This window comes from Phacochoerus africanus, chromosome 14 (assembly GCF_016906955.1).
Source record: "Phacochoerus africanus isolate WHEZ1 chromosome 14, ROS_Pafr_v1, whole genome shotgun sequence".
Lineage (NCBI taxonomy): Eukaryota > Metazoa > Chordata > Mammalia > Artiodactyla > Suidae > Phacochoerus > Phacochoerus africanus.
Genome location: NC_062557.1, coordinates 38904508 through 38922227, shown reverse-complemented (window position 1 = coordinate 38922227; position 17720 = coordinate 38904508). Strand labels below are relative to the sequence as shown.

At 49.8% G+C, this 17720-nt stretch overlaps 1 protein-coding gene across 5 annotated transcripts in view; it reads left to right on the top strand.

Moving 5' to 3' along the window:
* HNF1B (HNF1 homeobox B) overlaps nt 1–17720 on the top strand; it is a 58677-nt gene that overhangs the window by 23294 nt on the left and 17663 nt on the right. For 3 of the 5 annotated variants that reach the window (XM_047757694.1, XM_047757693.1, XM_047757691.1), the window contains exons 5-6: nt 11168–11328; nt 17074–17206. In XM_047757694.1, the coding sequence (XP_047613650.1) occupies nt 11168–11328; nt 17074–17206 (294 nt within the window). Of the gene's footprint in view, nt 1–11167; nt 11329–17070; nt 17207–17720 lie in introns of all 5 variants that reach the window. The other 2 variants (XM_047757690.1, XM_047757692.1) reach the window with 1 other exon arrangement.

The window sequence follows — 17720 nt, the reverse complement described above, 5'->3', positions numbered from 1 at the left end:
TGGGCTTCCCACCAGCAGCCCAAAGCCTTTAGGAATGGTCAGCCCGGGGGATAGAGGCACATATTCTGCCCCCTTAAGGGACCCTAGGTAACGGGAGGGTGCTCAGGCCTCAAGAGGTAGGGAATGGGCAGGTCCCCCGCCAGCATCCCACTGGCCCTTTTCCCTCTGGATAAAGCACCGGGCGTCATCTCCAGCTTGGAAAGAAAGACTGGCTTTGTCACACTTGCGCTTCGGTGCCCCCACCTCACGCCTTCTAGCAGGAAGTGGCTAACGTGTATTGATCCTCTTTCTTCATTTTGGTTGTATTTTACTCTTTCTCCTTGTCTCTCCTTCTCTTACTCCCCCTTCTTCTTCCTTAAAAATACTTGCCTCCCTCTGAAAACCCAGGCGATTTAAAGGATAAATTATATCACGGTCACTTCGCCACTGTGGGGTCAGACTTGAAGGGTGGGTCATACATTCATTCATCACTTGCTCGTTTCAAGGGCACAGCACCGTCTAGGCTCTGTGCAAGGTGCCTAGGAGACAACGGAGAAGACAGACAAGGTCCTGCCCTCACTGGGCTTACATTCTAGTGAGAGATGCAGCCAAGAAGCAAAAAACCAGGGAGTTCCCTTGTGGCCTAGTGGTTAAGGATCTGGCATTGTCACTGTTATGGCTTGGGTCACTGCTGTGGTGTGGGTTGGATCCCTAGCCCGGGAACTTCTACATGCCACAGGTATGGCTTAAAACAAAACAAAACAAAACAAAAAAAACAGCAAGAAGGAGTTCCTATTGTGGCTCAGTGGGTTAAGACTAGTACCCATGAGGATGCACAAAATAGTGATGATAATACCTTTCTCTCTCTGACTAGTGTGAGGCCCCAGTGTAATGAAACAGGCCTACCACCCCGCACAGTGCCTGACCCAGAAGGGGTGATGGATTGACTCGGGAACCCTCAGGACATCAAGAGAAAGGAAGGGCTTTGGTTTCCCCCTGGGTTCTTGACAAGGCTGTGGTTTGCAGTTTCACCCTGGAAGAGGTCCCCTTTGCAGGAACCCTGCTTGTCACTTGAGACATCAGGAACAGTGACACCCAGGTATTGGCAAGATCTGCGGTTTTCAAATCTCCGTCCCAGGCCACATGAAAGGTACCTGGAGAGCTCATTGAAAATGCTTGCCTCGGGAGTTCCCTGGTTGAGGATCTGATGTTGTCACTGCTGTGGTGTGGGTTCAGTCCCTGGTCCAGAAACTTCCGCATGCCACAGCTGTGGCCAAAAAAAAGAGAGAGAAGAAGCAGCAGCAGCAGCAAGAAGAAGTTCCCATTGTGGCTCAGGGGGTTAAGAACTCAATTAGTATACATGAGGATATGGGTTCAATCCCTGGCCTCACTCAGTGGGTTAAGGATCCAGGTGTTGCCACAATTTGCTGTGTAGGTCGCTGATGCAGCTCAGATCTGGCTGTGGTGTATGCCTGCAGCTACAGCTCTAAATCGACCCCTAGCCTGGGAATGTCCTTAGGCCATGGGTACCCCCCCCCCGGCCCCAAAAAAAGCAAGAAAACAAAATCATTTCAAACTAGTAGTGTGTCACCATGGGAGACTCAACCTACCTGGAGTCCATGTGGGGGTGGGCTTTCGGGAAAGAGGGAGAGGGGCCAGCTTCAGAATATAACTGCTTTGCGGGAAGACCCTTAGCAAGAGGTCGTGAAAATGACTTCTTCCTTTGCAAACCTCAGTGTTCCGATCTGTCAGATGGGCATCTGGGACATGTTACGAGCAGACTGTATAAAATGCTTTCCTATGTGAGGCCTTCTCAAGTTCTCAAGGGTCAGCCCGGTTTCTTTTACCTGCAGCAGCATCTCCAGGCTCAAGTGCTCACGGCAGCCCCTCTAATATTTGCCTGCAGAAACCGGCTCTCTACTAAGGACCAGGGGTGGTCGCCGAGAGGGACAGGTGGGGTTTCTGCTGCGCTTCCTACCCGCCCCCCCCCCCCCCAGCCGCCACATGTGCAGTTTTCTCAGGGGCACATTCACTTCTGTTCTCAGCCAGGATGCTTTTGATGGAAGGCTTTTTCTTTTCTTGGTTCCATTTACTTTGATTTTTATAAGAAAACCAGTTTGTGGGCTTCCCTTAAGTATCACTCAACTTTTACTCCTCGAGTTCAAGCATGTTTACCTCCCCACACGCCTGGCGGTGTTTCTCCTCTTATGAATTGGGCTCCTGGAGAAGGCATCTCGGGAAGAAAAAGCTCTGGAACTGAAACCAGCCCAGTGTTTAAACTGCTTTCATCTCGCCTCAGATTTTTCCCCCCCTGGCTTTCAGATTTTTCCCTCGCCTCAACTCTTGGCAAACATTCATCTTTATCCCTAGAGAGAAGGCGATGTTAACAAGACCCAGCAACAGTCCTGTGAGACCCACCAGGGAACTGAGGCAGTGGTGCCACCCGCTTTGAAAGCTTTCATTTCGGGGGTGGGGGGGTCCCCAGTTTCAAGCCAAGCGAATTGTTCACCATTCTTTTATCCCCAGTGAGTATCTTAGAAGTTCACCAGACTGAATTTTTTTTTTTTCTTTTTATGGCCTCACTTGCAGCATCCCAGGCAAGGCTACGGGGTCAAATCCAAGCCACATCTGCGACCTACACCGCAATTCGTGGCAGCACTGCATTCTTAACCCCCTGAGCGAGGCCAGGGATGGAACCCGCATCCTCACCGACACTATGTCAGGTTCTTGACCTGCTGAGCCACAATGGGAACTCCCAGACTGAATCATGTATGTCTCTGCCTCTTTCCTCAAGAAAGCAACTCCTCGGAGTTCCCGTCGTGGCTCAGTGGTTAACGAATCCAACTAGGAACCATGAGGTTGCGGGTTCGATCCCTGGCCTTGCTCAGTGAGTTAAGGATCTGGCATTGCCGTGAGCTGTGATGTAGGTTGAAGACACGGCTCCGATCTGGCATTGCTGTGGCTGTGGCAGAAGCCGGCAGCTGTAGCTCCGATTGGACCCCTAGCCTGGGTACCTCCATATGCCGCAGGAGCGGCCCCAGAAATGGCAAAAAGAAAAAAAGAAAAAAAAAAAGAACGCAACTCTTCTTTGGGTAAAGGGGGAATGGGTTTATAAGGATGCAGTCCTGGACCCATCAAGACTGGCCTAATTGCTCGCCTCCCCCACCCCTCCAACCCTGTGCTTTGGCTTCCTAGGAAAGACCGCTCTATCCACTTACAACTGATGGAATGGTTGTTTCTTTTTTAGATGAGTTTTCTCTTCTGCACGCTCCCTCCTGCCTGATTTTAAATTCCCAGTTTCCAGACCCTACAGGGCTGGGCCGCGCTCTGCATGAGGTTAGGAACACAGGGGAAGAATGTGGGTGACAGAGCCCCGGCTGGTTGAGTAATGTTTACTCTGTTGGTGGCTGGGACGCTCACTCGAGCTGGCAGAGGTCCACCAGCCAAAGGAACATTCCTGCATTATCAGGGATGGGAGACTGGCTTTGAAATGTCAAGGGTGAAAGGCATCCCACCAGATCCCGGGTGCAGCTCGCAGCCCCCAGTGAAAAGGCTTCAGCATCAAAGACCACATGGACTCGAGCGGAGCCTCCCATGGCTCGGGAGACCCCCCTTCCCTCTTTGCTTCTTTCTAAAAGAGCAGTTCTGGTCATGCTTTCCCAGGTGGTGTTGCTCATGGTCTCTCCCAGGAAAACCCAGTGCTTCTCGAACCTTATTGTATTTACTCATCATTCTGGCTTCTGAGAAAGGGAAGAGCGGGATGCCCATTTTATAGACAAAAATGCTGAGGCCCAGAAGTTGACTGGCTCAGAATCATCAGAGAGTCAAAGAAGAGAGAAAAAGAGAGAGAGTTATGACTTTAAAGTGTGCTGGGTGCTGGTGCCCGTGGATTTCTGGAATTGTGGAATCGGGGTCTCAGCTGTTATGTTATTTTTTATTTTATTAATTTTTAGGGCTTCATCCACGGCATACAGACGTCCCCAGGCTAAGGGGTCAGAGTGGAGATGTAGCTGCCGGCCTATGCCACAGTCATAGCCACAGCCACGCCAGTGACCTGAGCTGCACCTGTGACCTACACCACAGCTCTCGGCAACCCCAGATCCTTAACCCACTGAGCAAGGCCAGGGATCAAACCCGTGTCCTCATGGATACTAGTCAGGTTCATTACCGCTGAGTCACAATGGGAACTCCCTCAGCTGTTTTTTTTAAGCCATTTTTTACAAATTGAAGTACAGTTAATTTACAGTGTTGTGTTAGTTTCAGGTGTATAGCAACACGATGCAGTTATGTTGTGTAACAAGTCATATGTGCATATATTTACACACATGTATATACTTTTTCAGATTCTACTATAGGTGATTACAGGATATTGACTGTAGTTGTCTGTGTGCTACAGCAGGTCCTTGTGGTTTATCTATTTTTTATGCATATAGTAGTTTGTATACATTAATCCCAAACTCATAAGCTGTTTTTTGAAGCTCATGGAGAGCTGGATGAGGTACCCAGGGCTCCATGAGGTAGTTCTAATCCCCTGAAGCACGGATTTCTGAAACATTTCTGTGATTGATTACAACCTGGGCAGCTCCTCCCCTGGCTCCTCCTAGAAGGCAGCTGCGTCCGTCTTTCAACACAGGGCACAGTCAGCTCTCCGGTGCTGACATACCCATCATAAAAACCACCGTGCCGGGCAAGGTCGCACAGTAAAAAACCGCAGGGCTTATGGGAAAAAAGAATAGGGTTAAGGGCACGGTTCTCAAAAACTTCGTCAGTGACACCTTTTAAAAAAAGATAAGACTCTAATAAAAAAACATTAGCAGAGTGTTACACCCGGTGAATGCTTAGGCAATGCACAAACGCTGTACAACAGTAAATATAGCACCTTACCTGGAAAACATCCTACAGTTTGCCCATTGGAGCAGGCGTCGGAAGGGTGGCAGCTGTGAGTTATTGGGAGGTGGGGGGTGGAGACGTCTCTCTGAAATCAGAACGTTGTAACTCCAGATGTGCACGGATGTGGCTTATGGCACATGCCGTGGACGGAGGGTAGCTGGTAGATATTTGAAGGGGGTGTGTGTGTGTGTGCCTTTAAAATATTCCCATGTGGCTCCATTCCTATGTGGGTGCAGATTTTTGAATTCCCCAGACATGGAATTCATGTTGCACTGAAGTTACGCCCTAACATCTTAGTAGCATTGGAACAGATCCACTGGAGCACTTTCAATACCAACATTACTGCAGAACGGACCGTATTTTCTCTTTCTGCTAGATGGGAGGCTCCCTGGTTCTGGGGCAAGGATTCTCAAAGCATCTGAGGGCTTATCCCCTTGCTCAATGACTAGTCACACATCAGCCCCTCTGCCAGGCTCCGAGGATGCAATCCAGAGTGAAAAGCCGCCTCTTCCTTTAAGAGGGAGGGAGAGGGATACATAGCCTCAGAGTATTTTAGTGCAGGGTGACCAGTTCCTGCTGTTAGAGTCTCTACTGCATGTAATATATAAAGAGTGAAACTGGAGTTCCTGTCCTGGTGCAGCAGAAATGAATCCGACAAGGAATCATCAGGTTGCGGGTTTGATCCCTGGCCTCAGTCAATGGGTTAAGGATCTGGGGTTGCTGTGAGCTGTGGTGTAGGTCGCAGACACGGCTTGGATCTGATGTTGCTGTGGCTGTGGTGTAGGCCAGGGGCTGTAGCTCCAATTGGACCCCTAGCCTGGGAACCTCCATATGCCGCAAGTGCGGCCCTAAAAAGCAAAAAAAAAAAAAAAAAGAATGGAGCAATAACTACCAGAGAACTTCACAGAAGAGGTGATATTTATATTTAGCCCTCTTAGAGGATGTGACTTGGAGAAGAAGAAAAGAGATTTCCAGGTATAGGAAACAGCCTAAGCAAAAAGGCACAGAGGCAGGAGCAGCAGGGCTCTGACATGGCTGCATGGGACTAGGCGACAGAGGATACAGATAAGGCAGCTGGAGTCACAGAGGCCCAATTCTGCCAGTCTTGGTTGTGGGGCTTTTCCAGAAGGCAGTGAGGAGCAGCCTTAGGTTTCCAGACAGGGCAGTGACACAGTGTGATTTTGTTCTAGAAAGAAATCCCAACCCGCAGCAATGTGAAGAGTGCCTTGGGGATGGGCACTGGTGCAAGAAGGTAAGGCGTGGAGATGCTGGCTTCTTGCAGCCCTAAGTTTTCTTCATGTTTGGGCACCTCTGACCAGTCCCATAGGATAGAAACCCAGTGATCTGTCTTTATCCCGCACGCTGGCAGGAATTCAGAAATAGCATCCAGGATGCTGACGACTGGATGCCGGGAGAAGGAGAGGAGCCAACCGCCTCATCAGGGCCTCGGGGTTGTCTCTAGATTCCAGCCTTTTGCTGCTGGACACACTTGCTGTGGTTCTTAGGGCCAGGGATGGGGACGTGGCCAGTTGGAGACTCGAACCACGAAGTGAGTGGGAAGAACGTGACCCCATCTGGCATGTCACTTCTCCTCTGGCACCTCTGTGGCTATTAGCCTGGCCAGTCACTACTGGACCAGAGCCTTCACTGTGTTGCTTTGCAGAGCCTGCGATGGTGAAGGGAAGATGCCATTTCACCTCCTCCAGGTCCCCTGGCACCGTGCCTGGCCCAGGATAGGTGCTCAATGAAGTTCTGTGAACCCGGCCTTCCTAAAAATGTCTTTTAGGCAAGACAGTCCCATAAGAAGAGGAATGTATGTGTCTCGAGCCACGGTGTGCCGAGCATGGTCTGGGTCACTTTATACCCATTAATTCATCCAGGCTTTTTCATCAGTGACCGAAGGGATAGAAATTATTAACAATAAAGAAGCTGGAGTTCATGGCTCAGTGGTAATGAACCCCACTAGTATCCACGAGGTTCAATCTCTGGCCTCGCTCAGTGGGTCAGGGATCCAGTGTTGCTGTGAGCTGTGGTGTAGGTCACAGACACGGCTTGGGTTCCATGTTCCTGGGGCTGTGGCCTAGGCCAGCATCGCTGCAGCTCCAGATTGACCCCTAGCCTGGGAATCTCCATATGCCATAAGGATGGCCCTACTAAGACAAAAAAAAAAAAAAGGAAAGAAAAGAAAGAAACTGAAGCTCAGGGAGTTCCCTTGTGGCACAGCAGGTTAAGGATCCAGTGTTGCCTCCGGTGTTGTCACACCCAGTGTGGGGTAGGTTTGACTCCTGGCTCAGGGACTTCCATATCCTGCAGATGCAGTGAAAGAAGGAAAAAAGAAAGAGGAAAGAAAGAAAAAGGAAGAAAGAAAGAAGGGAGAAAAGAAAGAGGAGGGAGGAAGAAAGGAAGGAAGGGAGGGAAAGAAACTGAAGCTCAGGGGGGTTAAGTAATTTCCCCAAGGTCACACAGCTATTATGTGGTAGACCCAGGATTTAAAACCAGGTCACCCGGCACCAGAGTCGACTCTCTCACTCTCCTTTCAAGCGCTCTTCGGAGTTTGTGAAATACACAAGGACCTGGCCTCGCCTTCCTCTAACAAGAACACCTATTTCTGGCATTGCCAGCGGAGACCTTGTGATAAACCCTCCACCTCCACACCCCCTTTGAAGGCTGTTGGCTGGTTACAGCCACCCTGTGAGGAGCCTGAGTGATCTCCACATTCCTGGTGGGAAAGGTTACAGGTGCATCTGCAGCGGATGAGCGAGTGGCCTGTGCCCAGCGCCCCCCACGCTCTGCCAGGAGGATAGCCCCCTCCCCACAGCAGGCAGCCCTCCGGCTTAGAGGTGAGGGAGCTGGAGCTCCCCCAGGACGCAGATGGTAGAGCCATCTGCCAACGGGGATCCCCTCATCCCCAGCCAGACGCTATCCCCTAACCAGAGGCCTTTAAAGAGAGTCGCAGAGGTCTAGGCCCCTCCGCCTTTAAAGAGAGCATCTCCGCCGGTCCATTTCTCCGACAATGAAGTTCTGCTGGGGGAGAAAACAGGTTTGCAAACCGCAACAGCCTTGGGCTTTGCGCCTGGATCCTAACGAATGCCTCTCGCCTCCCTCCTGCCAGGCGCCCTTGTAAAGAAGGCTTTTGTTTCCCGCGGATATCCTTGGTTAATTATTTTTAAATAAATAATTATGGAGCCTGGGATAGGGGAGAAGCCTCCCCACGACTCATATTTGATCATCCGAGGACTGGCCCTCTTCCTTCAGCCAAATTAAATAGGCTAAAACAAGCGTCTGTTTGACTTGAGACCGAATCGATGATGGGGACAGGCTGGGAGGTGAAAACACACCTGACTCCCAGCGTTATCACCGCTCTCTCAGGAGCAGAGCATCTTGGGGAGGTAAACAGCTGGTCAGGGAGTCAGAGAAAGGAGAGAAACAGGGTGAAGTCCAGCTTCTCCAAAAGGAAAGAACAAGAGGGCAGGGGCCAGGCCTCCCTCCCAGCTTGCTTCTAGGACAAAGCATCCGTGGCTCCAGCAGAGTAGGAGTCTTTGAACATGGCTCTCCATGGAAAGGTAATTCCATTCAGTGCTTAGAACCAACCCTTCGTTCGTTGTCCAGAATTCTGGAGTCTCAGGGCAAAGATCTTGGGTCCATCCCCAGCTATGTTTGCCATGTAATTGGCATTCTGCTAGACGCCTTATAAATGTTATCTTGAATCCAGAGTAGCTTTTTTTTTTTTTTTTTTTGCTTTGTAGGGCCACATCTGCAGCATATGGAAGTTCCCAAGCTAGGGGTCAAATCAGAGCTGGAGCTGCCAGTCTACACCACAGCCACAGCAATGCCAGATCTGAGCCCCGTCTGCGACCTATACTGTGGCTCATGGCAATGCCAGATCCTTAACCGACTGAGAGAGGCCATGGATTGAACCCAAATCCTCATGGATACTAGTCAGGTTCTTAACCCACTGAGCCACAACGAGAACTCCCAAACTAGCCCTATTAAGGAAGCAGTGCTTCATTTTATGAGAGGAAACTGAGCCACAGAAAGAGAAGTAATCTTCCCAAGATCCCACATCTCTTAGGAGCAAAGTCAGGATTGGACCCCCAGTTTGTCCAGCTCTAGAGCGCACAATCTCCCTATTATCCCTCCTTGTTAGAAAAGCCTTCCTTTTACTGATTGGAAACCTCTCTCTCCCTCGTCCATTGGATCCAGCTGCCTTCTGAGCGCACACGTTTCAAATCTCTCTTCTCCTATATAAGCATCCTGCTGGGAACCCAACAGCAAAGGTGAATGGAGACAGAGGACCTAAGCTAACCCAATGGGATGAGTAGCGGGTCATGAAGGGGAGACCTGGGGGGCTGCAGGTAGGTACAGGGGGATCAGGACTGGGCAGGGGTGCTGGTTGGGAGACGTGGAAGTCATTCTCCCTCTTAACTTCATGACTCCTGCCCCCACTCCCCTCCAAAAAATGTGGTGCCCCAGACCTATAACCACCACATTCCAGGGCTGCCCCTGCCAACACCACCCCCACCAGCAGCCCTTTGAATCAAAGGATGGGGAAACCACTGATAGAAACCCCACAGGACACAGGTCAGGCGACTTCATAGTCAAACCCGTTGCTCTTGAAGGTTAGAGCCCTGCCTAAGCATTTGTTTGTTTTCTCCCCAGCTTTCTTGAGCTCTAGGGCAGATCAGCCTTGGCGAACGTTCTTTGGACAATCCAAAGAAAATTGGCTTGGGTCTCCTCTTGGCAAGCTCCATCCTTGTCAATTAGAGGTTGCTGTTTATGGCAGCTTTGCCTGGCTCCCTGGAGGAACTTTGCAGCCTCCTCCTCGGGACGGTGGGGCTCCAGTGGGGACAGGGGGCAGGGCAGGGGGAGGGGAAACCAACAGAAGTCATATACTTGATGCAGTGATGTTTCATCCTGGGAAATGGGGCCAAAGGAGAAGGAAGGAGGTGCTGGCTCACCTCTCCAACCAATTCTATGCCTAAGGCATTTGACCTCCATCCCTTGCAGGTAGGAAGAGGATCCCCCAAACCTTTTTGTCAAACCTAAAGCCAAAAACAAGGGCACTGTCTTTCTCAGCTTTGAGCTTAGGGTGAGATGCCCCAGCTACCGCCAGCTTTGTCTTTGGCTGTTTCATGGGCACAGGAGCAGGACTGTGATGCTGCAAACAGGGCCTGGGTTCTCTGCCCCCTTCAGCTTCCTTCAGGTGCCTGGTCTCTGCCCAGCACTGTCCCTTTCCTGAGCATAGACCTGCATTTTGGTTTCTGAGCGAGAGGGAGGGTCACAGCAGGGAGGTGGTAAACACGCCTGAGTCTCCCCTCCGTTGCAGACCAAACTGTAGTGGTTAACTAAGCACCGCCATCCCACCTGTGTGTGCTGGCACCCCCCCCCCCAGCCCTGGAAGCAGCCACTTGGGACCCCATCAAAGGAATGTGAGCTCTGGAACCAGAGACTCCTCACTGCAGTCCCCCTCCTATTCTGCTCTGCCTGCCTCCCCCTGGCCTGCTGGGCTCCGCTGAAATGGTGGTACACGGAGTCTGATGTATATTGTTCTGGCTTTTCCAAGGTCACTGAGCAAGTGCCTGTCTGCAAAATCCGTCCACTCATACTTCACAGCTCTCCATAGTCAAATGATGCCAGGGAAACATTTCTAGAAGGCATTTTGAAGAACCAAAGAAATACTCCAACCAGGAAGAGAAGCCCTAAATCGTAAAAGCACTATGCTGAAGCAACAAGAAACAGAATCCATGTGTCTGTTCTTTTGCTCCTTTGTTCGTTTGTTCATTTGTTCATTCATCCAACAGATATTTATTGAATACCCACCAAAGGCTAAGGCACTGGGAACACAGCAGTACACAAAACAAAACAGATAAAAATGTCCTGCCCTCATGGAGCTTACATTCCAGAATTCAAGCAGAGGCCAAGCAATCTCTACCCTAGAGAAAGACAGCTGATATTTCTCCTGGGCGGACAGTGGGAAGAAGGTCACCTTTTCCGCTTCTCATCCACCCTTGAAAACAAGCATTCTTGGGAGCTCACACTGTGGTGCAATGGGATAGGCAGCGTCTTAGGAGCTCTGGGACACAGGTTCGATCCCCAGCCCAGCACAGTGGCTTAAGGATCCGGTGTTGCCACAGCTTCGGCTTAGGTCAAGACTGTGGCTCAGATCTGATCCCTGGCCCAGGGGGTCCATTTGCCTCGGGGTGGCCAAAAATGGAAAAAAAAGAAAAAGAAAAAGAAAACTAAAGTTCCTGAGCCCTGTGGCACTAATACTCACTGTTGGGTCTGCCTTGTTTTGCAGGAGTGCGCTACAACCAGCAGGGAAACAATGAGGTCACTTCCTCCTCAACAATCAGTCACCATGGCAACAGCGCCATGGTGACCAGCCAGTCCGTTTTACAGCAAGTCTCTCCAGCCAGCCTGGACCCGGGCCACAATCTCCTCTCACCTGATGGTAAAATGGTGAGTACACCTGGGCCATTGTAGCTCTGGCGCTGATAAGATAAGAGGCAAAACAAACACGACTTCTCACAAGGCCTGCCTCAAACAATGAACCATTGTAGCCCCACAGGGGAAAATGGGGGCTGCCCAGTGTTGGAACGGAAAGGTAGAGCCGGTGACCCAGCCTTCGGTGGGTGGAAGAGGCGTTCGGTTTGAACCCAGCCAATAAATCTGACAGAGCTCTGCTCTCATTTTATTGATTGAATGCCTCGTAAAGGAGCAACCCGGGTGGGACACTGTTTGTTTTGGGGCTGCCAGTGACATTTGAGTTGATAAAATGTTCATTCATCCCCCACCCCCCACCCCAGGGCCTCCAAAGCCAGTTGTTGTGTTTTTTTTTTTTTTTTTTTGAAACCCAGAGAGCACCTCACTTTGAAACAAGCCCCCCTCTTTCTCTTCGACACCCCCTGGTGCGGGCAAGGAGAGTCAGTCAGGAATGAGAGGATGGTGAGAGGCAGGGAGATGCTTATTGCCCTGGGACTTGGCAGGAGGCTGTCCAGCGGGCCAGTGAAGGTACAGCACAAAATGGCAGGTGGGGTGGGGCAGTGCTTACAGGGTGAGTGGGAAACACCGACTTTGAAGTTGCACTGACCCAGGTTCAAATCCTAGCTCCGGCACTTAATAGCTGTGGTAGCCTTGGGCAGGTTCTAGCTCTTGTCATCTCATCTATAAAATGCGGGTGATAACAGGAGGGTTGTTGGCCGAACAAATGTGATAACAGGAGACTAACAGGAGGCCTCGGCGAGGTGTTTGGGTCGGTAAATATTCAGTGAATGACGGTGTGGCCGCTGTGAGGCGAACGTCCGTATTATTCTCCCTAAATGCAGTTTTCTAGACCCAGAACCACAGCCCACCCCCAGAGGTCAGGTTTGCACAGGAGCAGATGATCTGATGCTGACTTTTCAGGGTTCTAATCCTCAAGCACCGTGAGTGCAGCGGGCCAAGTGGCTTCCGAGAGTAAACAGGCATGGCGACACCAGGAAGGAAAACCTTTCCACTAGGCCATGGAAAACCTGATGCTTTGGGTCATGCTCTGTGTTTCAGGGGAGGGAGGAGCCCCAGGTTCCTGGCTTCCAAGCTCAAGGTGGAGCCTCGCCTTCCATCAGGGTGTCTGACCGAGAGGCAGGTGGGGGCCGGCGTGGGGGAGGGGCAGGGAGCAGATATCATTTTAGACCTTGACGTGGGTGCTGTGTAGGCAACACAGGAACAGTGAGTCACAGGTGACTGAGTCCCCAGGAAAAACAAAGCGAGGTTTCTGGGGGCGGGGCTGGGGGCGCTGGGGCCCGGCCAACCCTTGTTTGGGGACTTGAGCTGATGGCTCCCTGGTGGGGGTCCCCGCCAAGGGGAACAAAAGATGCTCCTGCGGGAGGCGCGTTTTGCAGCCCCCTTGCCCAGTCTGCATCCCTTAAGCTTCTTCACAAAGAGCAGTTGTGTGTTGGCTGCCTCGTGAGACCTGAACCCGTGAAAAGATGGGCCCCCTGGAGAAGGGGGCCTTGTGGGAGAGGTCTTTGCTTCTCAGTGGATGAAACCCTCCAAGTCTCCTTTCCTGTTGCTGGAAGGTCCTCGGGGTTTCCCTGCGTGCCCCCGCCCCATCCCTCCTCCTAAGAAGCAAACTGCTGCACCCAGGCCAGGCCGCTCCAAAGGCAGCGCAGGACACACTTTTTTCTTCCTCTGCTCGGCAGCGCCCTAATGGGCAGTATGTTATTGGATTGATGATTGACCAAGACAGCACACCTCACGGTTAGCAAACACCTGGAAGCTTGTTTGCAGGGACCAGCTTTTCACTAGTTTCCAACACCCTGGCTCGTACGTTATGTCACTATCACTGGATGCCCAAATTCAAGAGTCTGTTTTCAGTTAATAAATAACAAGCCCCTCACCGATCTTGGTCCACCCAAGACAAGAGAGGAGTATGGTTAAAAATAACGCAGGCAAGGGAACCAGTGTGTCCGTGTCTTGGGCTCTGTTGTTTATCAGCCATAGGATGGACGTTGCTCAACTTCAGCCTCCTCATCTGGAACATGGGGGATAACAATGCCTGCGTCACAGGGCCGGTGTGCAGATTGCTTTTAGCTCTGCTGTTTTGGGGCTAAGCCCCAAACAGGGAGTGACAGCCTCCGTGTTGCTGACTTTCGGTAGGATGTGCCTTTGAACTCTTCCCCCGGGGATTGGAAATAATGCTGATTTGCTTGAGCTTTGCTTTTGCACGCTTTGGCCCCCACCCCATGCCCAAGTGGCAAGAGCTGGCTGGGTTTCAGGTTGCAGCCTCTGCGTGCTGAACCTTGTGTGTTAGAAAAGCACATTCTGGGTACTTTCATAGTATTGAAGGCATAGAGCCTCATAGGCCTGGAGGCAGAGAGCCTGCTCTTAATGCTCACCCCACCACTTGGGCATTTTTTTTTTTTTGTCTTTTTGCTATTTCTTTGGGCCACTCCCGCAGCATATGGAGGTTCCCAGGCTAGGGGTCAAATAGGAGCTGTAGCCACCGGCCTACGCCAGAGCCACAGCAACGCAGGATCCGAGCCGAGTCTGCAACCTACACCACAGCTCACAGCAACGCCGGATCGTTAACCCACTGAGCAAGGGCAGGGACCGAACCCGCAACCTCATGGTTCCTAGTCAGATTCGTTAACCACTGCGCCACGACGGGAACTCCGAGGACGCATTTTTTTAACTTCTCCAAATTTCCAGTTCCTTGTCTGCAAAGGAGGAATAATGGTGTCAACCTCGTAGGTTTGTGTGTAAAGCACACAGCAAAGGACTGCAAGAGACAGTGTTGCTATCATGCAGACGCTCTGCATTATCCTGTAAGGAGGATAGCTGATGCTCTTGGCAGCTCCTTGGCTTCCATCAGTCCTGGAGGCAAATGGAAAATGATGATCGCCAGGAGTTCTTGTCATGGTTCAGTGGGTTAACGATCCAGCGTTGCCATGAGCTGTGGTGTAGGCTGCAGACAAGGCTCAGATCTGGCGTGGCTGTGGCTGTGCCTGGCAGCTGCAGCTCCAATTCGACCCCCAGCGTGGGAACTTCAATATGCTGCAGGTGTGGCCCTAAAAAGGAAAAAAAGGAAGGAAGGAAGGAAGGAAGGAAGGAGAGAGAGAGAGAGAGAGAGAGAGAGAGGAGAGAGAGAGAGAGAGAGAGAGAGAGAGAGAGGGAGAAAGAAAGAAAGAAAGAAAGAAAGAAAGAAAGAAAGAAAGAAAGAAAGAAAGAAAGAAAGAAAGAAAGAAAGAAAGAAAGAAAGAAAGAAAGAAAGAAAAGAAAATGATGGTTGCCTTTTACAGTGAGAAGGAACTTGACGAAGGTCCACCCCCTTCCCCCCAAATAGTAAGTGGAAGGGATTTAGAATCCAGCAAAACTGGGTTTGAATTCCACCTTCCTCACTACTAGTCATGTGACACAGCTACTCTCTCAACCCTTCTGAAGCTCAGTGAGCTCAGTGTCTTAATCTGTAACACGGGGCAATAATCCTAATGCCGTCTCTGTGTGCATTGTTATCTATGAAGGACAATCAGTGAAAGGACTTTACAAACACTAAAGCCATACACATTTAAACTGTCTTTATCATTGGCACCCGGGCTTCCCTTTCACCATTAAACACCACACATTGAAACGGCAGAGAATACTGTCACTCCATTGACTTCCTCCAAGGCACTGCATTACTCAAGGGAGGGCTGAAGGCAGGTCACTGATTTTTTTTTTGTTTTAATGACTCTGACATTTTGAAAAACAAGTCCAGCAAACAAGCTGGTTCTCTCTTGTTTGATGTGGTCAGAATTCCTTCTTGGTCATGTGACTCCTAACTCATGTCTTGATGCTCTTTTTAAAAACACAAACAAACCTGTTTAGTTTTTTCCGTCCTTTCTTTTTCAAATTCACCTTTGAAGCTAAGGGGTTGATCAGCAGGGTAGGGCAGGAGACTGTCTTCCCTGCATCCTGGTGAGACCTATAATCTGAGGAGCTCTGGGTAGCAATGGAAGGAAGAAGGAAGGAGCCACTCAAACATCTAATGTACATATCCCAACTTTAACACACCTGTCAGCATCCCTGATGCCATCAAGGCTGTCTGGGTTAGTTCATGTTGGGGGGAAGGGAGTCCTTTCATGATGATCATTTTAAGCACTGTTCTAAAGCTATAGGCATTCCCATCATGGCTCAGTGGTTAACGAACCCGACTAGTAACCACGAGGACATGGGTTCCATCCCTGGCCTCACTCATTGGGTTAAGGATCTAGTGTTGCCGTGAGCTGTGGTGTAGGTTACAGATGGGTCTCAGATCCTGCATTGCTGTGGCTGTGATGTAGGCCAGCAGCTGCAGCTCCAATTTGACCCTTAGCCTGGGAACCTCCATATGCCATGGGTGAGGCCATAAAAAGACAAAAGGCCAAAAAATAAAATAAAATAAAACAAAACAAAACAAAACTATAAATAGTAAACTACTTTATCATGAATAAAGGTGTGGAGTGTGTGTGTAAAACTGAAAGCTCCTTATGCTTAATGGGAAAAAACTGGAAACATTTCTGATGACATAGAATCAAAGTAAGCACATCCACTACCGCTGTTGCTGGTTAATGCAATTCAGAAAGTTCTAGCCAATGCAATATGACATGCAGATGTATTAGCACTAGCATGAAAGAGACCCTGTTTGCATTATATGCTTGTGATGCCATTATATATACACTTGGAAAAATGAAGAAAATCAATACAGGAAAGATACTGTTAGGAATGAATAAAAGGATTCAGTCTTCAATAAAAGAATTCAGAGTGGCCTTGGACAAAAAAAATACATGAAACTCAATAGCATCCTCTTACTAATCTGTCATGGAAATATAAGAGTGAAACTGAGTGGGGGATACCTGGGGCCAAGGCTTATTTGGTGGCTTTGTCATTACAACAATAGCTCCTTACACACACACACACACACGTTTTTGTTTTTGTTTTTAATGTGTAGTAGAGATTTGGGGAAAATAGAGAAGCCCTCCCCAAACCAGCCTTAGTAATAATTGCAGGGGTAGGGGAAAGTCATAACTTGAATTCTAGAGTCAGACAGACTTGGGTTTGAATACCAGATTTACCATTTACTCATTGTTGGATCTCAGACAATATGCAAATCGATTCTGGGCCTCAGTTTTTTCATCTGTTGAAATGGACAAGGTGGAAGTATCCGCCTCATAGGAATAGAGAGGTTTGGGAGTTATCGCATGAGCAGTGCTTTGTAGACCCTGTACTCAGTGAAAGCTTCTCTGTGCTCCCGCCTGGTCCCTAATCTACATGAGGGAATTCCAGGACATTTCTTCAGTTATTATTTTTATCAATCCTGTCTTTGGCACCCATATTATAGACGGCATAGAGCAGAGCAGGTGATACTTCCAAAGTGAGCCGGTGACAGCCATAGAATACGCACGGGCTGAAGAATCTCTGAGGCAGGCTAGTAATTCAAAGGTAGCCAACAAATAGAGGCGCCATAGGGAAGGGGTCATGGTCAATATTACTTCCCGCTGTATCCTCCGCACCTAGAACAGTGCCCATCCCTCGGTAGGTGCTTAATCATTGTTACCGAATACATGCATGCATGAATAAGTGGATGAATCCTTGAATGAGCTGTGCCAAGGAACTGCTCAGCCATGCCATTTCAGACCCTGCTCTCTGCCATCCCAATTTCACTCATGCTGCTCTCGTTTTTTGTTTTTTGTTTTTTCTCTCCAGCAGATCTCAGTCTCAGGAGGAGGTTTGCCCCCTGTCAGCACCTTGACGAATATCCACAGCCTGTCCCACCACAATCCTCAGCAATCTCAAAACCTCATCATGACGCCCCTCTCTGGAGTCATGGCCATTGCACAAAGTAAGCTCTGTTCTGGGTCAGAAAACTTGGGGGCAGGGAGAAGCAGCATGGGAATTGAGTTGACCTGATGGAAAAGAACAAAAGAAGATTCCCCCCCACCCCACTTCCAACTCACCTACCTCCTGTAGCTTTGGTTCAACTCGTTTCATTCCTTCTTGCTCACCTCCACAGGATTTGGATTATTTAGCCTGACATGAGAGAATATTAGGGAACGAAGTTGAAACTTGGTCACAGCTTACCAGCTGTGCCTCCTGGGTGCAATCGTGAAACCTTGGTGAAGTTCAGTCTCCTCGTCTGTACAATGGGTTGCTGAGGCTACCTGGTGACCGTGTGTGTAGACATGCTTGTGAAATGATAAAGCATGAGTGTGTATGATAGCATAGCTTACACTCTTATCTGGTGTTCCTTCCTATCCCTAAGCATGTGGTGGATTTTCTGAGAGATTGGGCTGTGCCGATGTTTCTTGGTGTTGCTCAGGACGGCACAAGACGTGAGGGACGTAAGTCTTCTAAGT